Here is a 19,437-nt window from a genome sequence, read left to right as displayed (position 1 = left end):
TTTTCATAAAAGGCTTTTTTGACGTCGAAGGCCGTGTATTGAATAAACCCGTGCTCTAAGCTCGTTCTAATCTAACAAGCAGGGTGTACACAAGGCATTCCTTGGTCAATCATTAGGGAGGAACTTAGGGAGCTCTAGATTGGCCGCCTGGCATAGCTGAAGAAATAGCAGAGATACACAGGGAGGTCAGTCCCCTAGCGTTGTGGAGATAACAGCCGTTGCAGCGGTCATACCTCTGTCAGTCGTGTCCACTTGTGCCAATAGGCCACCTAACAGTTGCTTCTTGTGCCCGCTTCCACCGGTGCTTACTAGGGCTTGGGAACTTGGTCGGAGCTTGTTATTTTGGCTGGGTTACGTCGGATCGTGACAACTGCAAATGAGAACAGGGCGTCTCCGGGGCTCCTGTTTAGGTCACCCATGCGAATATCTCCATCCTGATCTGTACACGATAGAGACGGTGCGCTCAACTTGTTCAAAGGAGACGCAGGGGGTCATCGGTGGAGCGAGCAGGCCGCCAATTGTCGTCTAGATGCCGGAGTTTCGGGGCATCACGGCGCCCCAGCATTGCCCGGACATATCACACTGCGATTTCCCGATAAGTGATCAACAGCCGAAGCCCTCGTAGTCATGTATAGCTGCGCAGGTTTCTCATAGCTCAATGCCGTCGTATAGCTCAGCGCCTCTCAAATGTGATCAGCGTTGTGTTTCGCCATAGCAACTGGTGTCTTCACATCAGAGACTGCCATTTATAAATACCCATTCAACGGTTCACCTCTCCTATTTGCTTGACACGCCTTGATGCAACAAATGTCCATACTAGAACATCCATTCATACCACACACCGGCTGAGTCGCGTCGTTCGAGCCACGGACAACACCGAAAATCACACAGCCACTTCATCATGGATGCAGCAATCCACCCTCGCCTGGCTGGGAGGTTGTGATGTCGTCTATCTCGTCTTTTGCCTTGGCGTCTCTGCATACACTATCTCGCATGTGTTAGCTAAATCGGCCGACAAGTGGCCAGTCCTTAATCCAACTGGATTTGAGGTCATCGGGATCAAGGGAAGAGTGGAGTTTGCGAAGGCTGCTGGCAATCTGATCGAGAAGGGTCGCCAGATGTTTCCTCAACAACCCTACCATATGATCACAGATACGTGTGATCTTCTCATTTTACCACCCAAGTTTGCTGAGGGGATCCGGAACAACCCCGACTTGAACTTTATTGGGAGCATCGTGGAAGACTTCCACGCAACAATTCCCGGCTTCGAGCCGTTCCGAGATGGCCGCGAGGACGAGCTCACCAAGACTGTCGTGAAGAAACAGTTGACAAAACTATTGAGTAAGAACCAATCGTCATCTTCGCCAAAATAGACGTCAGAGCTAGAGTTGACAAATCATCAGACCAGGTGACGGAGCCCTTGTCGGTTGAAGCCGACTTCGCCCTTAGACACCATTTTGGTACTTCGACAGGTGAGGACCGGCAGAAGTGATGAGGTGGTCACGATGCTAACAGGTTGTAGAGTGGAAGGAATACGAGTTTTTGAAGAAATCCTTGATGTCGTCGCCAGAATTTCAACCAAGGTGTTTTTCGGATCCGAGCTCTGCCGCAATGAGGAATGCCTCAAGATTACCAAGAACTACACTGTCGATTCTTTCATTGCTGCCTATATACTTCGCATATTCCCAAAGCCGCTTCGGCATATCGCTCACTGGTTCCTGCCGCAATGCCAGACGATCCGCCAGCAATTTGCAGAGTCGAAGAAGCTTATTATGCCCGTCATCCAGGCCCGACGAACGCTCCGTCGGCGCATGCAGGTGGAGGGAATACCTACTCCGGATTTCAATGATGCCATTGACTGGTTCGATCATGAAGGGAAAGGTGAACCCTATGACGAAGCCTCATGCCAACTCGGCCTGTCCATGGCAGCCATCCACACCACCACGGACCTCCTGATCGAAACGATGCAGAACATAATGTTGCATCCCGAACTGGTCGAGTATCTTCGAAAGGAAATCTTTCAAGTCCTGGGCGCCGAAGGCTGGAAGAAGACATCGCTGTACAATCTCAAACTCGTCGACAGTGTTGTCAAGGAGTCTCAGAGGCTAAGGCTCTCGGCAATGAGTATGCTCCCTGCGATCCCCGAGGAGCTACCATGATACTACAATAAGCTGCTGACCCATTCACAGTCGCGATGCAGCGCACAGCCATACGGGAGACTAAACTGCCTGACGGTTCTGTTCTGCGCAAGGGTCAGCGATGCGCTATTGATTCGTACGGTCCGTTAGGTATGGCTGATAGCGAGCATTACGAGAACCCTGTGTTATCATCCAGCTGTACTACTTCAACAAGGCCCTTGCCTTGTTTCCTTTGAGCATGTAAGTAAATCTTATCATCTTGTATGTGAAATTTGCTGACCATCGGCCAAAGCGTCAATCCCTTGTACTACATAAGTTTTACGACTGCGACTCTTTTTTCATTATATATTCTATTCGGAGGACTCACTACAGTCGCCATCGTCAACACTTTATCGTCAATCTGTGGACTTCTTTTAATATTTGCAGGGGTTTTCCTGCTACAGACGGAGAACGCCCGACCAAGCATGGAGCAGCATATATCCTCCGCTGTGTCGATGGACACCGTCAATCTTTATGGTTCTGACCGTGGCTTGTGTACGGATATATCGCCATCGTACTTGCAATACAGCCAAGCGTAGGATAGAACCTATAATCTACCATGACTCGGAAAGTCATTGCCTTGTGTCTGGCCCGGATTGTCAGCCTGCCCAAGGTTACCTCGACTACTGTGATAAGATATACCTGTCGTTCCTCAAGGATGTTTACTGGACTAAGTGGTGGACAGCTCAGTACTCCAAGCTGGAACCCTGAAAAGGGGGAGCACAACAAAACCTAGTTTCACTCCTAGTCAAGCTTAAGATTCAAGGCCTAATATGGAAGGAAATTCATGCAAAGTATATGATTGTCCTTCTACAGCAGGACTGCGCTTTAGGGTTTCTGCAGGTGAGATACTGCACGAGGTTGAAAAACCAATTAAGCAGGGAGTGGATAGGCAATGGTCAGACCTGGTGGTGTCATTTTCTGAGCTTTGCTCATGATCCAGTTATAACGTTCTGGTAACTACTCATAGCACTGCGGTGTTTTACTCGTTATGCATGTATGTTATGTATTTATCAAAGTATTTAAATCATTCTAGACTTATCTCATCATCTATCTACCTTACCTTCTTTCGCTACCTTAACACCAAGAGGGTCCCGAGACACAAGAGAAAGCTGCATGAGGTAATAGCTTTCCCAATACTTACCAAGTACACCACCCTCATCCAACCGCCCCTGCCCTCCGTACCGGCCGAGACTACGACCTGCAGCCCGTTCAGAATCATGGAAGCGACTCCTATCACGAACAGAACTGGTCCGTAAAAGCTTGCAAGGTACGGCCCGAGCTGATACTCGGCCCTCTGGAGATTCGATTTACCGAGGATGGGTACGTACAAGTTTAGACGCATTAGGTGGGTTTCCACATTGTCAACACTATCCTATTCCGACGCTTGATGATGGATTGACGAGACCGCTGGAATCTGAAAACAAGCCAGACATTTTCAGGTTCGTTGAAGACGGCTTCTCTATCGATTGCATAGATGCCAAGGTTAGTAATCCAATCGTTAAACGCACTGAGGGCATTTTTAAATAGGCATGCCTAGTTTTACATCAAGTGCTGCTACTTGTTCATAATAGAGCACTAACAACTAGCAGCTGAGATCATAGGAGTACAAATATCTGATAAGCGTATGACGTAAATATGATTGCCTTGCACTTATGTGTAAGGCACCTTGGTAAAAGTGTAGTTGTGTTAGCAGAAAAAGTATTCGATAACGAAAATGATGAGCAGGGAAATGGCTTCAATATATATCGCAGTCTGTAGTCGACGCTGTAAACGTCATCTTCAAATCCCAGGTATAGGGTCAGCAAGATAGCCCGGCCAGATTAGATGCCTTCCGCGTCGTACAAGGGACGGGACGGGGCGGAACGTTAGAAAACTTAATTTTGATCATCGAACCTCGTATGTAAATGAGAGGGCTTTGGCGCGTGACCCTTTGTGCTATACCTCGGCTAATGCATCAATGGGAATTGTCGGCGTCTTGAGCTATGGCGAGATCGTCAGTCAAAGCGTCGCAGAGCCTGCATCTTTTCTGAAGCTTCTTCGGAACACATATATCAACATAATAGGATAAACTTTAAACCTGCTGATGTGCCCAAGCCGTCCCAAAATGCAATCAATTATGAAATGACCAAGATTGATTACACGTTACGGGAGAGTTCGCGGAGCTGTCTGCATGATGCCTGATACTCCTGTTCTGCGCATGGTACGTCCTTTGGAGACTTGTTCCAAAGTTGTTTCCATTTCCCCTTTACCGCGTGAGGCACAGGATAACAGAAGTGTCGAGACAGCTATAAAAGTTGGACCATTCGCTGAGGAACTGAAATTCCGACACACATCTTCTCATCTTCCCATTCTAGCCAATCTTTCGGAAAACTAGGTCTATCAAAAGAGACTACCAACGCTTACAAGGAGCATCATGACATGCACTCACAAGCCCGCTGTTGCCATCTTTGGCCCCACCGCCTCCGGTAACATGAAGCTAGGAGTTGCTGTCTCCAAAGCACTCCTTGGTGAGGTTATCTCGATCGATAGCCTCCAGTGCCATAAGCCAGGCAGTGTCGTTACAGCCAAGCCAGAACGTGACGAAATTCAAGATATTCCACATCATCATATCGACTACCTTAAGCCGATGAAGAGACAGATGATTTTATATCACTGGCAATCAACAAAATGGAAGACATGATTGGCCGCAACAAGATTCCAGTTCTTGTTGGTGGGTCAACATCACTCACTGTCCCCCTCCTGCAGCAGGCCTTGAAGAACCATTACATAATGCTCGGAATTATGTTAGTACCACACCCTTCAAGCTATCAACAGCTCATCGAGACCAGAGGCGACTCAATGGTGAAGCAGGGCCTCTTAGCTGAGCTGAGAACTAAGGCTCCGGAGAAGACACTGCTCCAGGGAGCGCCAGATTCCAATAGAGGAGTGTGGAAAGCAATCGGTTACCCTGAGTTCTACCCATACCTTGACTACGACGGCACAAGCGATATAAAGAGGGAAGTCCTCTGCCACCAGGGAGTCACGACGATGCGCGTCAGTACACTTCAATACGGCTTCAACCAGCTGGAATGGTTACGACATATCCTGACCCCCTTCCTCCACCGACAGAAGGTTGCAACTATCAGCCCCAATGTCACAGACAAACAGTCTTGGGCTACTGAGGTTGAAGGACCCACCCTTTCAATGGCTAATCAGTTCTTCCATGGGACTCATTCAGTCACTCATGTTCCAGGAAAAGTCTCCAACCCTCGTATTGTTTGCTTGTTGTAAGATTCCCCCACCCAGTAAAGCTTGCTAGGGTTGGAGTAGACTGACAATAGCCAGCGGCGGATCATCTAGCGGCAATGACCCCAGCCATGTGGAGGCAGCAAAGGAGCTTTCTCTGGAACTCCATCGAAACAGCATCGTTCTCATTTACGGTTGCGGCACTACGAGGTTGATGGGAGCCGCTGCCAGCACTCTAGTTGAGGTATCCGGTCCCTCCTCAGTTCACGGAATTGTACCCGCTGCGCTCGCCAAGTTCGAAGAAAAGGACACCGGCCAGAGCCACATGTCCAAGTTTGGGTCTTGCACGGTTATGAGAGATATGCATACCCGAAAGAGGCTTATGATTGAGGCTGTGCTCAATGAAGGGCCAGAAAGTCGCTTCGTTGCTTTGAGCGGCGGGTACGGTACTATGGAAGAGTTGCTTGAGATTGCAACGTGGTATTAACTCGGTATTCATAACTGTAATATTTGTGTTCTTAACGTCGATGGATTTTATGACGGGTTGTTGTACTGGGTTTCCAAGGTTTCAGAATAGGGGTTCATCGGGGCAAAGGACCGTACCATCATCCAGGTTGCCACCTCGGCTGAAGGACTTGTCAATTGCCTAGAAGTCAAGACTCAGTATTCTGATAAAGGAAGAATTGAGTGGATCTGAAGACAGTTTAGTAGTACAAGCCAATTCCTTGTTTGATTAAGTTAGCTTAGTCTTATCAGTTCAAGTCTATCGACATTGAAAAACACCAGAGCACCGTTACATGCTTCATACTCATTGAATACAATGAACTCGCGGTAGATCTAATGTAATATGCAAGTCAGAGCCGCATTTGAGCAGGTTTTGCAAAGAATTTCTTTTCGCCAGGCACTCTGTAAAAGGGGTTCTTGCAAAGTTTCCTAGTCTCTGACTTTGATGGTTCAAGTTTGTAGTAAAGACCAGAGAATGAGGCGGCAATTGCGGATAGACGTCGACTTTACCGAAGTGTGAGAGGATTCCCTCATTGAAGGAGGTGGAACTCTTGTGATCAATGTCATCTGAGAGAAGACAAATGTAAACCCTCGACATCCCCTCGCGAACTCTGGGAATATGTATAGCTGTTTTAACAGGATCTTAGCTGTAGCTCATGGCTAAAGTGGGCGTTCTCTGCGGTTCATGGTTGAGATTCCAATGCCGAGTCACACTCCCGAGGGATCGACAGCTTTTGGCTATTCATATTCGTGCTTGTGAACGAGATTGCGGTTACATGGCGTAATGTTCTTGTCGGTTTCGGTTTCGGCTTCGGTTTCGGCTTCGGTGTCAATCATGCCCCGCGAGCTTAAGTGTATATCACGACTAAGTATAGAACCCTCCACGCAATAGGGGCAAATCACATACGAAACGAGCTAATTTGAGCTCGGCATCCAGATCTAATGCCATTACCAGGCCGTTATCATGTCTGTGCTTCGAGGCAATGCAAGATTGGGCATGTTCTTAGCCCATACAGTTATACGCGAATCCGCAGCTGTGTCATGAGACTGCTTGCTCCTTTCAGTAGAGTTTATGTCTATCAAACATTCTCTTCTGTTACAACAAGATGGAAAGGCCAATTGGGTTGTTCTTATTACGCGGTAGTTGTGTCGATCATGACGCAGGGGCCTGTCGGTATTAAACAACTTCCCGAGACTGGGTGCATTTTCGGATCTTGGCCGCGTGTTGTTGCAGATTAATGTCGTAGCTCTCAGTATTAATACCTAGGCTTCGCTGCTCATAGCCATAAACTGAACCCGAAATATCCATGTCCTCGAGCATTTTTCTTAACCACTAACTATTCAAATCCTTCACCATGGGCAATGCGCAATCCCCCCTCGATTTTGTATCCAGCCGATGGCCAATTATCGTCACTGCTCTATTTGCCTGCTTAGTTGCCGCTATAGGTCCCAGAGTCGTTAACGCTTTGCGACTATGGACTATACCCACCATTGGTGAGGAGCTTGGCAGCACAGAAAAGCGAAGACAGGCGTACTTGGCAGGAGCCAGGAAATTATACTCGGCAGGGTACCAAAAGGTAAAATCACTCGTTGGCTCGTGACACAAGCAAAGCTCACAACCTTTCAGTTCAAAGATGGTGTTTTCTTGATAACTACATCGCGAAGTATGTATCTGTTGACCAGTATCACAAGTCTCATTCAAGCTAATGTCTCTAGCTTCTCCGACTATCGTCATCTCACCTGACTTTCTCCCTGAGCTCAAGAAGCTGCCTGATGCTACTCTAAGCATGGAGGCTGCAGTTGATGAGGTGCGTATATGAATGTCAAGTTTTACTTGCTCATCTAACCATGTCGATAGTCAATGGAGACCAAGTACACCAAGATCGAGACGTCAGTACCCATCATTCCGCACACCATCAAAGGAGAATTGACACCTTCGCTATGTAAGTTCACAATGGAAATCTGAAAAGCAGATCCTTCCAAAGATGTAAAAATCTGTAAAATGTGTAGAGGCGCTCTGACAATGCCCAGCTCGACTGAGTTTGACTATCGCAAGCGAAGTTAGAGATTCATTGGATCTTACCATGCCACCATGCGACGACTGGACAGAGGTCAACATCCATCACGCTCTCCTTCGTATCGTCGGTATGGTATCCGGTCGCATGTTTATCGGCCCTGAGCTTTGTCGCTCCGAGCAATACCTTGATGCAGCCATCAACTACACCATGGAAGTCATGGGTGCCCAGCGTGCCGTGCAGAACATGCGACCTTGGTTACGTCCTTTCCGAGCTCAAAGTCTTCCCGAGGTAAAGAAGCTGTATCAGCGAATCGCAGAAGCTGAAGCTTTCCTTGAGCCTGTGGTCAAAACCAGAACCGACGCAATGAATGATCCGACTTATGAGAAGCCGGATGATTTCTTGCAGTGGCTCATCGACGGAAAGGACAAGTTCCCTGACAAGAATAGCCAGAACCTCGCCAAGGTTCAGTTGGGACTTACTTTTGCAGCGGTTCACACCACGACGTTGACAGCCACAAATGCGTGAGTCACTACCTTGTACATATTGGGTATGCCTCTAAAATTAAAGCAGATTCTACGACTTGGCGGCTCTGCCAGACCTGCAGATAGAACTTCGAGATGAGGTCCGTGAAGCATTAGCGCAGAGCGGTGGTAAGTTTACGTGCAACGTCCTGCAGTCCATGAAGAAGATGGATAGTTTTCTCAAGGAGACACTTCGAGTCCACCCTGCGACGATGGGTAAGGCATAGTCTAATAGCCCCAGCAAGTAAACCACTAACATAAGTATTACAGCCTCCTTCCAGCGTAAGGTTCTGAAACCATTCACTCTATCCAGCGGCCAGGTCATCCCAGCTGGCGTGACAATAGAGATACCTGCTGTCGCAGTCAGCTCCGACTCCAATGTCTTCCCACAAGCCGACAAATTCGACCCATTGAGATTTTATAAGCTTCGCACTGAAGCCAAGGACGGCGGTTCAGTTGAGAAGGCGGCAAACAACCAGTTTGTCAGTGTCAACCAGAGCAGCTTGACTTTTGGGTATGGTCGACACGCGTGTCCCGGAAGATTCTTCGCCGCAAACGAGATCAAGATGATTTTAGCCCATGCATTGCTGCAGTACAATGTCAAGAATGCAGGCGATGCTACTGAAAGATACCCGAACATGGAGTTTGCTCATATGGTAAGTTAATGGATGAATGCGAGTAGTGTCAAGTATGTGTACTGATCAATGTCGCAGTCTATTCCGGATCCTTCCAAGAAGCTCCTGTTTAAATCGATCGAGGTATAAGAGAGTCCTGTATACTAAGCGGAGGAACTAGTGGCAATATGTTTTCATATTTTTTGGGCTACATGCATTGTTTAAAGCTTAAATTTATAAAAATTGTTTTTCTTCACTTGAACCACCTTGTCCACCTTTCTTTTGACTTCTTTTCCTTCGAAGAGGTCCTTGGACTTAAATCTGACTCGAACTCCACAAACAAGCTATCAAATTGGAGCTCTATAATCAAGCTATCAAATCTGAAGATATACAAGTCATAAGTCGGAAACGGCTTACGCTTGGACACGAGTAAAGACCTATCTCTTCTCAGAACTTCCCATAAGAAGTTAGTTTCTGTCAAAAGGGCGTCAGAAAACTCGCTCATATCGATGACATGTTGAGCTTGGACGGCTTCGTTGATGGCGCAGGTCCATGGAATGAATTTGTTGGACCAGTGCAGCGTCGGGAAGTTTTCTGGGGCACGAGCTGATGTAATCACAACTTGGATCGGGACCTCGGCGGGGACTACCGTCCCGGGCGGAAAGCCGAGCTGGCGTAGCTGGACAGTATACTATTTTGAAGGTGAGCACAAGCTTTTGAATCTCTCCAGCTGTGGAACAAATCATACCTCTGACATGATAGCATGAACCATGTGCCCTCCGATTGTTGATGAGCCCTCTTCTATCGGCTCATCAAGATACTCAGAGTCTATTCTTGTGACTTTGGCATTGATTGTCTGCTTTGCTCCAATGGACTCTAGCACATTTAATGGATGATCACTGCTACGGGCTCCCCATTGCGTTCCATGAGCCAAATGTAAATGAACAATAACTCGCTTCCAGAACTCCTGTGAGGTTCCGGATGCTTGGTGTTTCTGCTGGGCATATACGATAGAATCATGGATGAAATTCCAGCGCAATACGAAGTCCTTGTCATTAGGGTCTAGTTGCATAACTAGAATAAACTGAGTTTGTCGTGGTTGAGCAAATAGGGTAGCTCTCAAAGTATAATTTCGATTTCCAAAAACCTCTGGTGGGCAGGTGATGAAGCTGAATCTTGAATGCGTGAATTCGTCTCGACCTGGAGGGGAAGAGTGAGGAACAAGGTTAAGGATCCTGTCCGGTACTGGAAGATCAACGACCACATTGCCCCTAAACCTTTGGATATGGTATTCTTCCTGACTGGATAGCCCTTTAGTGCTGTATGATAATTTGACAATATCGTCTTCTTCTGTTGGAATTGGTCGCCTAATCGGTACCATATACGGTATCAGTTGTTGAAGGGATCGATGAGAAGTTGAGTTGAGGAGATCCGCGTGCTGGGGGCCACGTATCGATGGCAGCGGCTGACCTCGGTCACTGTGCCTTCGTTTATCGTCCATTGATGGCAGTGGATAATTTTGTTGTGAATAGGATAGCATCTCATCCTTCTTGACTTCGTTCAAAAGGCCGATGACGAACTCCTGATTCTCTCTGATCGCGTCATTTGAGAGTCTTTTGCCATGGAGATAGTCGCCATAGCGCTCACGCCATAGAGGATCAAAGGTGTCTAGCCTTGCAAATTCAGAAAGCACAGATTTCTTATGGCTGTCACCTTGATGGACTCGCACAAGCGAAGGTGCGATTTGATTTTGCGTTTCTTCAATTCTAGAATCTGATGCTAGGGCGCTTGAACGAGGTGCTTGAGGATCATTGCCGAGTGCAACTTCTTTGTCGAAGAAGACCTCAGGCCAAGAAGATACGGGACCGGGTCCCTTTGGGCGATGGAGGATGTCTTCCCTTGTTGGTCTCGGCCAGTGACCATGTCCGTGATTGTGAGATTTTGAAGAGGCAGGGTGATTAATGCCGTTTTTGAGGGCATCACCTGGATTTGACGAGTCTGACGACTGACTAGCTACCAAGGCGGCGGGATATTGAGGTCCTAAAATCGGTAGATCGTACCGCGGAGATTTGGGTGAGCTGTGATAGTGCTCATCGACAATGGACAGAGCTCTAGAGCTCATGCCATCACTATAGGACACATCGACGTCGAGAGTCGTCTCAGTATATGTCGCCATATGCTCCAAGAACTTCTGAAGAATATAATCATTTGGGGAAGCAACAGTATCGGGCAATCGAGCCTGAAGCTGCGCTATTTCTTGCAGTATCAGAGCCGTGTCGTCTTTAATCGCAGTTGTGTCGTTCCGAATTTCCGTCGTATCAACTTTGATATCTTTCGTCAAAGATAGAGATATCATGTCAAGGGCCAGTTCCAGGGCTGATTTGTGAGCTTCCAGACTGGACCTCAGCTTCTCCATGTCGCCTTGACCATTGATGGCCCAGGAGGCTCTGCTCTTGATACGTCCATCTCCGTACTTTTTTATGCATGTTTCAACTTCGAGAACAACGGATCCACAGTTTGAAACAATGCCCGACACATGGTGTTGGATTGTTGGTGGAAATGGCTTCGTGTCATCTTTTGCGTCTTCCTCGATGAGTTCAAGGACTGTCTGGAGAGAATGAAGCTCGCGCGAAACCCTGTCGAGATCGCTGCGGGCTTCTCGACAGCTGCGCACAAAGGTATTAATTGATATACTTAAACTACCGATCGCTGTGGTGAGGCCAGCGCAGCCGCTGATAATAGAGAGAGGGTCCATCCGAGGAAGCTGAAGATGCCAAGTGCTGATGCGGGGATGGCATTTCAGCCGCTCGAAGTTGAAGGAGGTTGCAGTCAGCCTTGCGCATCGCATCCTGGTAAATGGCTGAATCGGAGTGCGTTTATTGGGTGACTGCATTCAGCTACGATCTTTGAACACTTGCTTCAAGATGCTCTGATGTTCAATGTTGGACTGTTGATATTAAAACCTTGAATGCGCTGATTTTTTCTTTGTGTAATTCTGTTTGCTGCTGCAAATTATAGAAGACATGGTAATAATAACTATCAGCTATTAAATATTCTCCTCGGCCCTATTACGATACTTCTTAATACCGACCATAGCTGCAGTCTCTCTCCAGAAGCCGATTTCCTGCTCCCCAGCAATAAAGGCTTCGTGTGCGTCAACCTCCGGGTGTGCCCAAATGAGATCAGCCTCCTCCGGCTTGACAAACTTGGTGCGGTGGATCACCTTCCAAAAGGTATATGTGAGGATACCAAGTAGTAGAAATGTGTAATAGATGAAGAAGCTCTCGATACTCCACACGGGAGTGAAGCTCTGGTAGCCAAAGCAGAGCAGCAATGCGGAAAGCATAAAGATGGCGACGTAGGACATGTAAGGCTGGCCCCAACCTCGATATGGTAGTGTTGACCGGTCGATGTTTTGCTTCTTTAAGGCTCTGTAGAAGAAGACGTAGGTGATGCTCATTACAATGTAGTTGATGATTCCGGCAGCTGTGGCGCAGTTGACGATCCTGCAGGTGGTTAGTTATATGATGATTGTGACAGCGACGAGATATCACGCCAAGCTATATTTCTCGCTACATACCAGTAGTATACTTTAGCAGAGCTGTCATTGAGTTGCAGAAACGCAATCGCAGAGAAGAGCATGGTGAATCCCAGACAGTAGATGGGAACGCCGCGCTGGGTGGTATATTGGAGGAACTTAGGCGCCTGGCCATTAAGCGCCATACCATACAGTCCACGTGTAGCCGAGAAGACAAAGTTATTGCCCGCCGAGACAAGACTAGTCAAAAGGAGGGCGTTAATGATGCTCGGGAGGACGGCGATGTTCATGTTCTTGGCTGCGATAACGTAGGGCGACGCAGCGCCAGTTCCAGCACCAGATTCCGTGCCGTTGAGGACACCGACTAGGGTCGGGTCATTGGAGCGCACTACAATACCGATGCATAGGGCTGAACCGACGAAGAAGACGGCGAAACGCGCGTACATAGTCTTGTAAGCCTTCTTTAGCGAAACACGGGGGTTCTTGGCCTCTCCGGCCATGGTTGAAACGTAGTCCGGGCCGACGACGACGAATGCAGACTGGAACCAGCAGGATAAGAACCCCTGGAACTTACCCAGGCTTCCTGTATTGAGATATTCGAGAAAGGCGCCCTAAAACGTATCAGCACATGCCCTTGAGGTAGGGTGAAGGAAGGCCATACCGGACTCCAATTCCTAAATCCATACGCATCACGCTGTGGGTTTCCTCCGCTCATGGTGATCAGGGTGAATAGAAAGACAATGACAAAGAGAAGAAGCTTTCCCAAAGTAAGCCATGACTCGGAAACACCATACCAGTTAACGGCAAAGACGTTAAGAAATCTGTCGGAAAACATGTAAGCACGCGATTCAGAACAATACCTTGCCGAATTAGAATGACTTACACGTAAATAGCAGCCAAGACACAGATGACGGCGGCAACAGGAATGTCATCCCTCCAGAAACCCAAGATCAAACTCGTCCCGACAAGCTCAAAGGGTATACCTAGGGCAATGTAGAAGTAGTAGTTCCACCCAACCATAAATCCCAAGGCTGGATCAACCCAGCGAGTCGCATGCTGGATGAAGGCAGCGGGAACAGGCATGAAGCATACCATCTCAGCGACACAGTTATTGGCCATCCCGATGAGGCAGGTCTGCAAAAGGTAACCGAGAATAAGACTCGCAGGGCCCCCGGTAGCCAATGCGCCGCCCATAGCTACAAAGACTCCAGAACCTATGGCGCCTCCGATGGTCAAGAGCTGGATCTGATGGGTGGTCAATCGGCGATGCAAGGTAGAAGCCACGTGATCAGTTGGTGCCTCGATGACATCTCCGGTTTTCTCGAAAGAATCCCTAGGGCTCGGGGGGTAAGGGCTTTCCTTTGCCCCGTCTTGGACGTTGACAGCGGTCGTGTGGGGAGCCATGGTGCTATGTTCGATGTACCGCGACACGGCACAAGGGAGGCTTGTTTCAGATAATAAAGAGACAAGACTGATCTGGGAATTGAAGGCCAATAGTCGGTTTATGGAGGGAAGTCGACTTATAAGTAAGAAAAAAACGCTCAAAGACAAACATGGTGCTTGTTTATCTCATGGCGTTGAAACCAACCCCGCAAAATACTACTCTTGCGGATCGGATAACAACCATTCCACAAATGTTAGTTTGAGCTAGGGAGTCAATTATTCGCTATCTCTAGTGGCAAGCATCGTCTACTCAACACCGGTAAACGGCAATTCTAGAACTAAGACTCTGGGTGCACGAGTCACAATCTCTTGCTGGACCGGAGGATTGGCCGGCCTATTGACACAGACAGGGCCAGCTAATTGACTGGCCGGTCCAACCAAGTTCTCAAGATCCACATAAAACGACATCTATGCTAGGCTTGGCTTATTTGCTTTATGGAGACCTAGAGGGAGACAGTCCAATGGTCAACACACTACATACCATACCTCTTTCAGGGATAACCGAGATTGTGGGGTTGCGTGAGTTAGTGTCTGAGTTCGCTTGGAGATATCTGCGGCTTATCAGCTGTGCTAAATTGGCCCGGTCACAACCTACCGGCGGCATTACAAAACTCCACCCTTGAAAGACCCCTCACTGCATAACTCCATTTCAAGTTGGTTGCGTGTATTGACAATGCATCTCCACCTATCATGTCTACTTCAGCACTCTCTAAGCGCTCTTGCGATCGATGCCACGCCATCAAAGAACGATGTCGCCGACCCCGGGCCACAGAGTCCTGTGAGCGATGCTTCCGTCTCGGGCATGTCTGCCGCAATCAGCGCCCAGCAAAGAAGCCAGGTCGCAGACCACAGCTCCAAAGCCCCACGCCTCGCTCTGACTCTTCCTCAGAAACGATGCCGCTAGAGCTTGATACTTGGTCCGAGTGGCAGGGTTTCTCCTCTGATGAGTCGGGTCTTGTCCGCCAGATGGTACTGAGCGAAGACTGCCTTGCGAGCTTCACCATAGGGCCCAGCTTCGCCGACCCGCAACGTCGAGTCATCGTATCATCTTGCTTCACGTCAGCTCCTATCGTCAAAGACTCAATGGTCGCCGTCGCTGCTTCGTGGCTTGGTGATTCGCGACATATTGCTACAACTTATTGCAGGGCATCATCCGCCATGTCGATTCTGCGCTCGCTTGAGATTCGGGACACCAACGATGTTGCTGATTGTCTTGTCCTTGGCGCCATGCTGTTGACGTTTGCTTTTAAACTGCGTCCTGGCGACGCCTTTCCCATTGCTCGAAGAACTCTTAGCCTTGTCAAGCCGAGATATGACACTTTACAGCAGGACGATCCAGAAAGGCAGGTGTTTCTTTCATGCCTAGTCACGACGGAACTGCTTGACTGTCTTCTGCAGTGCCAGGTCCCAACCCTTCGCTTCAGGCCCATATCATTACCGGGACATGTCGATCGATTTGTTGGTTTATGCACTCACTTGTTACCCTTGCTCTATGATCTCTGTGAGATCAACCAAGCCTTTTCTCACGCCGAACATGATGATATGGAGGGAATATATGCCACTCTTGACCATTTGGAACGGAAGTTTGCTGACTGGCAGTCTGAAATGGAGCCAGGGTTCTTGACCTCCTTCACTGGTGGTGAGATAGCTCACATGCTGTGTCAAGTCCAAGTATTCCGACAAATGGCCTTCCTCATCATTCATCGCATGCGATATCCATTCAACGTCAACGACGGACCTGCTCAGGTTATGTCGAGGACAATTCTTGATAACCTGCAGCTGACCCAAGCAATGACCCAGAAAGCAGTGCGTTGCGTGGGTCTTGCATTCGTTGTAGCTTGTTTTGAGCTGCAGGGCCCGGCTGCGAGAGAGCATTGGCTACCGAAATGTAATACTCTCGTTGGCTACTCTGTGGATCACAGAAAACGCCTGGAGAATATTGTCAAGTCCCTATGGGCTGCACGAGACGGGGGGGGATGCATTTACTCGTTTAATCTTACTCAGGCAATACGACCTACGTCGTAGTATGGTTATGCCAGTCAATTATGTGGTATGGGATTATGCTCTCAAGAACAACTAACTTTTTCTGCTCCTGTATAGTGAGTCTAAAAGGTGTCCTTTGTATCTTAGTCCACAACTGCACTGCCCTATCTGAACTCCATCTAATTCGAAGCACTAGCTTCTCCAGCCCGAGGCTCATCCTTAGGCATAAGCTCGATCGCCGAGTCCCTTATATGCGGCTGAAGATTTTCAGGATATCTCATATAAAACGCAACCATAACCAACAGCATCAAGACCGAGTCAAACACAAAAGTCGGCCATTCTTTTTGCTGCAAATATCCTTCCTTATCCATAGCGAACTCGACGACTCGAAAGATATTTCGTACAAGAATGAAAGCTGATGTGAAGTAAAGCATGTTTAGATATGCTTCCCAACGGATCGCGACCGGGATGCTAGTATGCCTCAAATGAACCCTAAAGCGTCGATGAAAGACAACGCAACAGGCTACGAAAGCGAGGAAGAGTAGAATCTGCGCGATAAGGCCGGTAATCACTATGATGTTTCCAATGTGGACAAGATCCGCATTGGCGAGAAGACCACCTCCATTTCCCTGGATATTGAACGTGAGAAAATCTCCAAGGACAAAAAGTCGAGTCGTCCAGCGAACAGAGATAAGAGAACAGCTCTCTCCGCCTATAGCTCTGACCAGACGAGAGTAGACCATGTATAGTGTCGCTGCGAAGAAGACGGGCGGTAGGAGGAGAAAGAGGGCTTGCATGATGTTGAGAGGGAGGGAGTCGGTGGCGTTCCAGCATAGAGCTCGGAAGAAGTAGCCGAGTACTTCGCCTGTAGATAGGTCAGAGGGATAGAGGTTATGGATGATAGGGACACTTACAGACACCGCCGAAGAAGAAGGGAAGACAGAAGCGTGTTTTGGACTTGTGCATTTTATATCCAACGGCTACTGTTGCGAGGGTGAAGAGAAGGGTGAAAATGATTGATCCGACAAGACTGGGGACGTATTGCCATAGGTGGACTTCACCCAAATACTTCTTTAGCTCGGGCATTTTAGAGAAGAGAAACAGTCGACGAAAGATCTAAAACGGTCTTATTATCAGAGAAGCAAAAAGGAAAAATAACATCAGTGAAGAAAACGGATTCGTTTTTTCAAGGCGACTCTAAAAATGGTTTTCAGTCGGACGAGAAGTCAAGTATCAGATGTACGATGGCCTCCAGCATCGCAACGGCATCAATATATGCGAATTCTTCATTTTAATTGACACACTAACCCCTGATTCTATCTGCAAATCGCCCGCTGACACGCGTGTTGCGTACTGGCTCTTGCGTACCAAAATGCCATAAACCTCTGAATTACCCTGAAGGCTGGAGATAAGATCGGGAGGTTAAAGCCCGAACACGCGTGTTAGCTAAGTAATTAACAGGGGTTGAGGGCCAAATCTTACCTAGGCCGGACTAGTTGATTTTATTTAGGCTTCGGGCTTGCCAGGGTTATCTGTCGATCACTTCGCTTACGGCGTGCGAGTCCTTGATGATGAATTCCTGTCTCAGCTCATTAATCTCACATCCAATTCCAACTTCTGGGGAATAGCACATATTCATTATTACTATTTTGAGCCGACTCCAGGTCTAAGCTTATCGGCTTTCTTCAGCATGCTTCGTCGCAGTCATAAAAAGTCCAAGAAGGGATGTCTGCAATGGTAAGTAGAAATGGCAACGGAACCTTCAAGATCGTGGAACATAAACTGATACCGTCTGATCAGCAAACGACGTCATGTAAAGGTTCGACTCTCCATTGCTCAAAATTTATAAGCGCTTAAGCTTATACACCCACATTGACTCTATTGTTACCATGACTAACACGCGTGTTCAGTGCGATGAAGGCCGCCCAACATGTCTCCTCTGCACAATGTCAAACCGAGACTGCAGTTTCGCCTCCGACCCCCAACCACCCCCTCAAGACACAAACTCAGACGTATCATCTCGCGAAGGATCACTCCCCAGCCCCGACAACAATCTTAGATCCACAAGTGCAACATCCCTATCCGACAGCCATGAAACATCTTTTAACAGCGTCGTCAACATGGAACATATGGAACTCTTCATCCATGGGATAACAAACAAAGACTTGTTTAGTCTTGGTGACAGAGTTGAGCATTCTCAAGAGACGCTTAATATCTGTCTTAAAGAGAGCGTTAAGGCGCCGTATCTCTTACATCAGGTGTTGGCGTTTTCTGCTCGCCATCTGGCGGCTATTCACCCTGAGCGGCCAACAAGGTACCTGGATCAAGCTGTAAAGTTACAGACACGGGCTGTCTCACTGTTCAATTCGACGAAACGGGAGGTTGATTTATCGAACTGTCTCGCTATTCTCCTGTTCTCAGTTACTCTTGGCCATCATCTCCTCGCCGATGCCTTGGCAACCCGAAGCTCCGACGGTCTTGACGGGTTTCTTACCCACTATGTTCAGTGTGTCGAGATGAATTGGGGGTTGTACCGCTTAACACTCTCCGCATGGCCTTTACTCCTTAGCACGGAGCTCGAACCAGTTCTATCATGGAGTAGTCAGCAATCATCCAAAGACCCGATCGGAAACCATTGCGAACCCATAATCCAGCTCATCAACGAGTCAAAAGCGTTATCAAATGAGGAGAAAGAAGTCTGTCACGAAGCAATACAATACCTCCAGCTCGGTTTCGATGCCATGTTCGAAGGGGACGATGGCAGTCGATATCGCATGATATTTCAGTGGACGATGCTAGCGTCTCCAGAGCTGACAGGCTTGTTAGCTACAAAACGACCCGAAGCCCTGATCCTTCTGGGTTATTACGCTTTGTTATTGTATTATGGACGAAGTCTCTGGCAGGTTGGAGATACAGGGGAATATCTGCTAGGTCTCATCGTGGACTATCTTGCCCCAGAGTGGCATATCTGGCTCGAGTACCCACGGCGAATGATGAGACAAAGTTGAGATTGTACATCCATTCTAATAGAAGCTGCTTGTTTTGTTCATGAGTGGGTACATCAAAGTGCCATGCCCTGAGGTGACAGATCTCCACATACTACACCATACCTCAACAGGAAGATCCACACAACTTCAACCCTAAAAAAAAGAATACGAGAAAAAAAAGAATGAGGCACACCGGATTTGAACCGATAACCTTCAGGAATCTCCGTGCTTAATAGCTGGAATCTGACGCGCTACCGTTGCGCCAGCGCCCCATTGTGTGTTGTACTCGTGTTCGCAAACAGCCCCTTGAATCTGATGGTCATGGAGTCAACTTTCGCTGTCTGATACATGTGCAACCTAGGGGAGGCAAGAAACCATATGTCCTCTATTGCAGACGACAAAGAGACTCAAGTAGGATGAGTAA

General features: G+C 48.0%; 8 protein-coding genes and 1 non-coding gene across 10 annotated transcripts; 5 read left to right on the top strand and 4 right to left on the bottom strand.

The window, feature by feature from the left end:
• Positions 1-905: 905 nt before the first annotated feature.
• FOIG_10991 (uncharacterized protein) lies at positions 906-2,159 on the top strand (the record flags this gene model as incomplete). Its single annotated transcript, XM_031211520.1, has 3 exons — positions 906-1,341; positions 1,404-1,488; positions 1,523-2,159. The coding sequence occupies 3 exons, from the start codon at positions 906-908 to the stop codon at positions 2,157-2,159; spliced, it is 1,158 nt and encodes a 385-aa protein (XP_031058704.1).
• A 2,688-nt stretch (positions 2,160-4,847) lies between these two features.
• FOIG_10990 (uncharacterized protein) lies at positions 4,848-5,892 on the top strand (the record flags this gene model as incomplete). The annotated part of the gene is made up of 2 exons (XM_031211519.1): positions 4,848-5,446; positions 5,505-5,892. The coding sequence occupies 2 exons, from the start codon at positions 4,848-4,850 to the stop codon at positions 5,890-5,892; spliced, it is 987 nt and encodes a 328-aa protein (XP_031058703.1).
• A 1,372-nt stretch (positions 5,893-7,264) lies between these two features.
• On the top strand, positions 7,265-9,212 carry FOIG_10989 (uncharacterized protein; the record flags this gene model as incomplete). Its single annotated transcript, XM_031211518.1, has 8 exons — positions 7,265-7,486; positions 7,537-7,573; positions 7,626-7,717; positions 7,768-7,852; positions 7,941-8,448; positions 8,498-8,664; positions 8,719-9,104; positions 9,162-9,212. The coding sequence occupies 8 exons, from the start codon at positions 7,265-7,267 to the stop codon at positions 9,210-9,212; spliced, it is 1,548 nt and encodes a 515-aa protein (XP_031058702.1).
• Positions 9,213-9,315: 103 nt separating this feature from the next.
• FOIG_10988 (uncharacterized protein) lies at positions 9,316-11,817 on the bottom strand (the record flags this gene model as incomplete). Its single annotated transcript, XM_031211517.1, has 2 exons — positions 9,316-9,753; positions 9,811-11,817. 2 exons carry the CDS (start codon positions 11,815-11,817, stop codon positions 9,316-9,318), a joined length of 2,445 nt encoding a protein of 814 aa, XP_031058701.1.
• Positions 11,818-12,108: 291 nt separating this feature from the next.
• On the bottom strand, positions 12,109-14,004 carry FOIG_10987 (uncharacterized protein; the record flags this gene model as incomplete). The annotated part of the gene is made up of 4 exons (XM_031211516.1): positions 12,109-12,568; positions 12,643-13,211; positions 13,262-13,421; positions 13,484-14,004. 4 exons carry the CDS (start codon positions 14,002-14,004, stop codon positions 12,109-12,111), a joined length of 1,710 nt encoding a protein of 569 aa, XP_031058700.1.
• A 729-nt stretch (positions 14,005-14,733) lies between these two features.
• On the top strand, positions 14,734-16,231 carry FOIG_10986 (uncharacterized protein; the record flags this gene model as incomplete). Its single annotated transcript, XM_031211515.1, has 1 exon — positions 14,734-16,231. The coding sequence occupies one exon, from the start codon at positions 14,734-14,736 to the stop codon at positions 16,066-16,068; it is 1,335 nt and encodes a 444-aa protein (XP_031058699.1). The 3' UTR covers positions 16,069-16,231.
• Positions 16,206-17,112, bottom strand: FOIG_10985 (uncharacterized protein; the record flags this gene model as incomplete). Its single annotated transcript, XM_031211514.1, has 2 exons — positions 16,206-16,891; positions 16,941-17,112. The coding sequence occupies 2 exons, from the start codon at positions 17,110-17,112 to the stop codon at positions 16,206-16,208; spliced, it is 858 nt and encodes a 285-aa protein (XP_031058698.1).
• Positions 17,113-17,592: 480 nt separating this feature from the next.
• On the top strand, positions 17,593-19,284 carry FOIG_10984 (uncharacterized protein). Of its 2 annotated transcripts, XM_031211512.1 has the most exons (3): positions 17,593-17,763; positions 17,827-17,845; positions 17,937-19,284. In XM_031211512.1, exons 1-3 carry the CDS (start codon positions 17,717-17,719, stop codon positions 19,032-19,034), a joined length of 1,164 nt encoding a protein of 387 aa, XP_031058696.1. In that variant the 5' UTR covers positions 17,593-17,716; the 3' UTR covers positions 19,035-19,284. The 2 variants fall into 2 exon arrangements, with proteins under 2 accessions (XP_031058696.1, XP_031058697.1); XM_031211513.1 differs by having other exon boundaries at positions 17,593-17,845.
• FOIG_10983 lies at positions 19,197-19,285 on the bottom strand. The gene has a single exon. It is a non-coding gene; the product is annotated as a tRNA-Trp (tRNA).
• Positions 19,286-19,437: the final 152 nt, after the last annotated feature.

Source organism: Fusarium odoratissimum (genome assembly GCF_000260195.1).
Source record: "Fusarium odoratissimum NRRL 54006 unplaced genomic scaffold supercont1.20, whole genome shotgun sequence".
Taxonomy (NCBI): Eukaryota; Fungi; Ascomycota; class Sordariomycetes; order Hypocreales; family Nectriaceae; genus Fusarium; species Fusarium odoratissimum.
The sequence above is the reverse complement of the archived record's forward strand: the minus strand, read 5'-3'. Positions and strand labels throughout refer to the sequence as shown.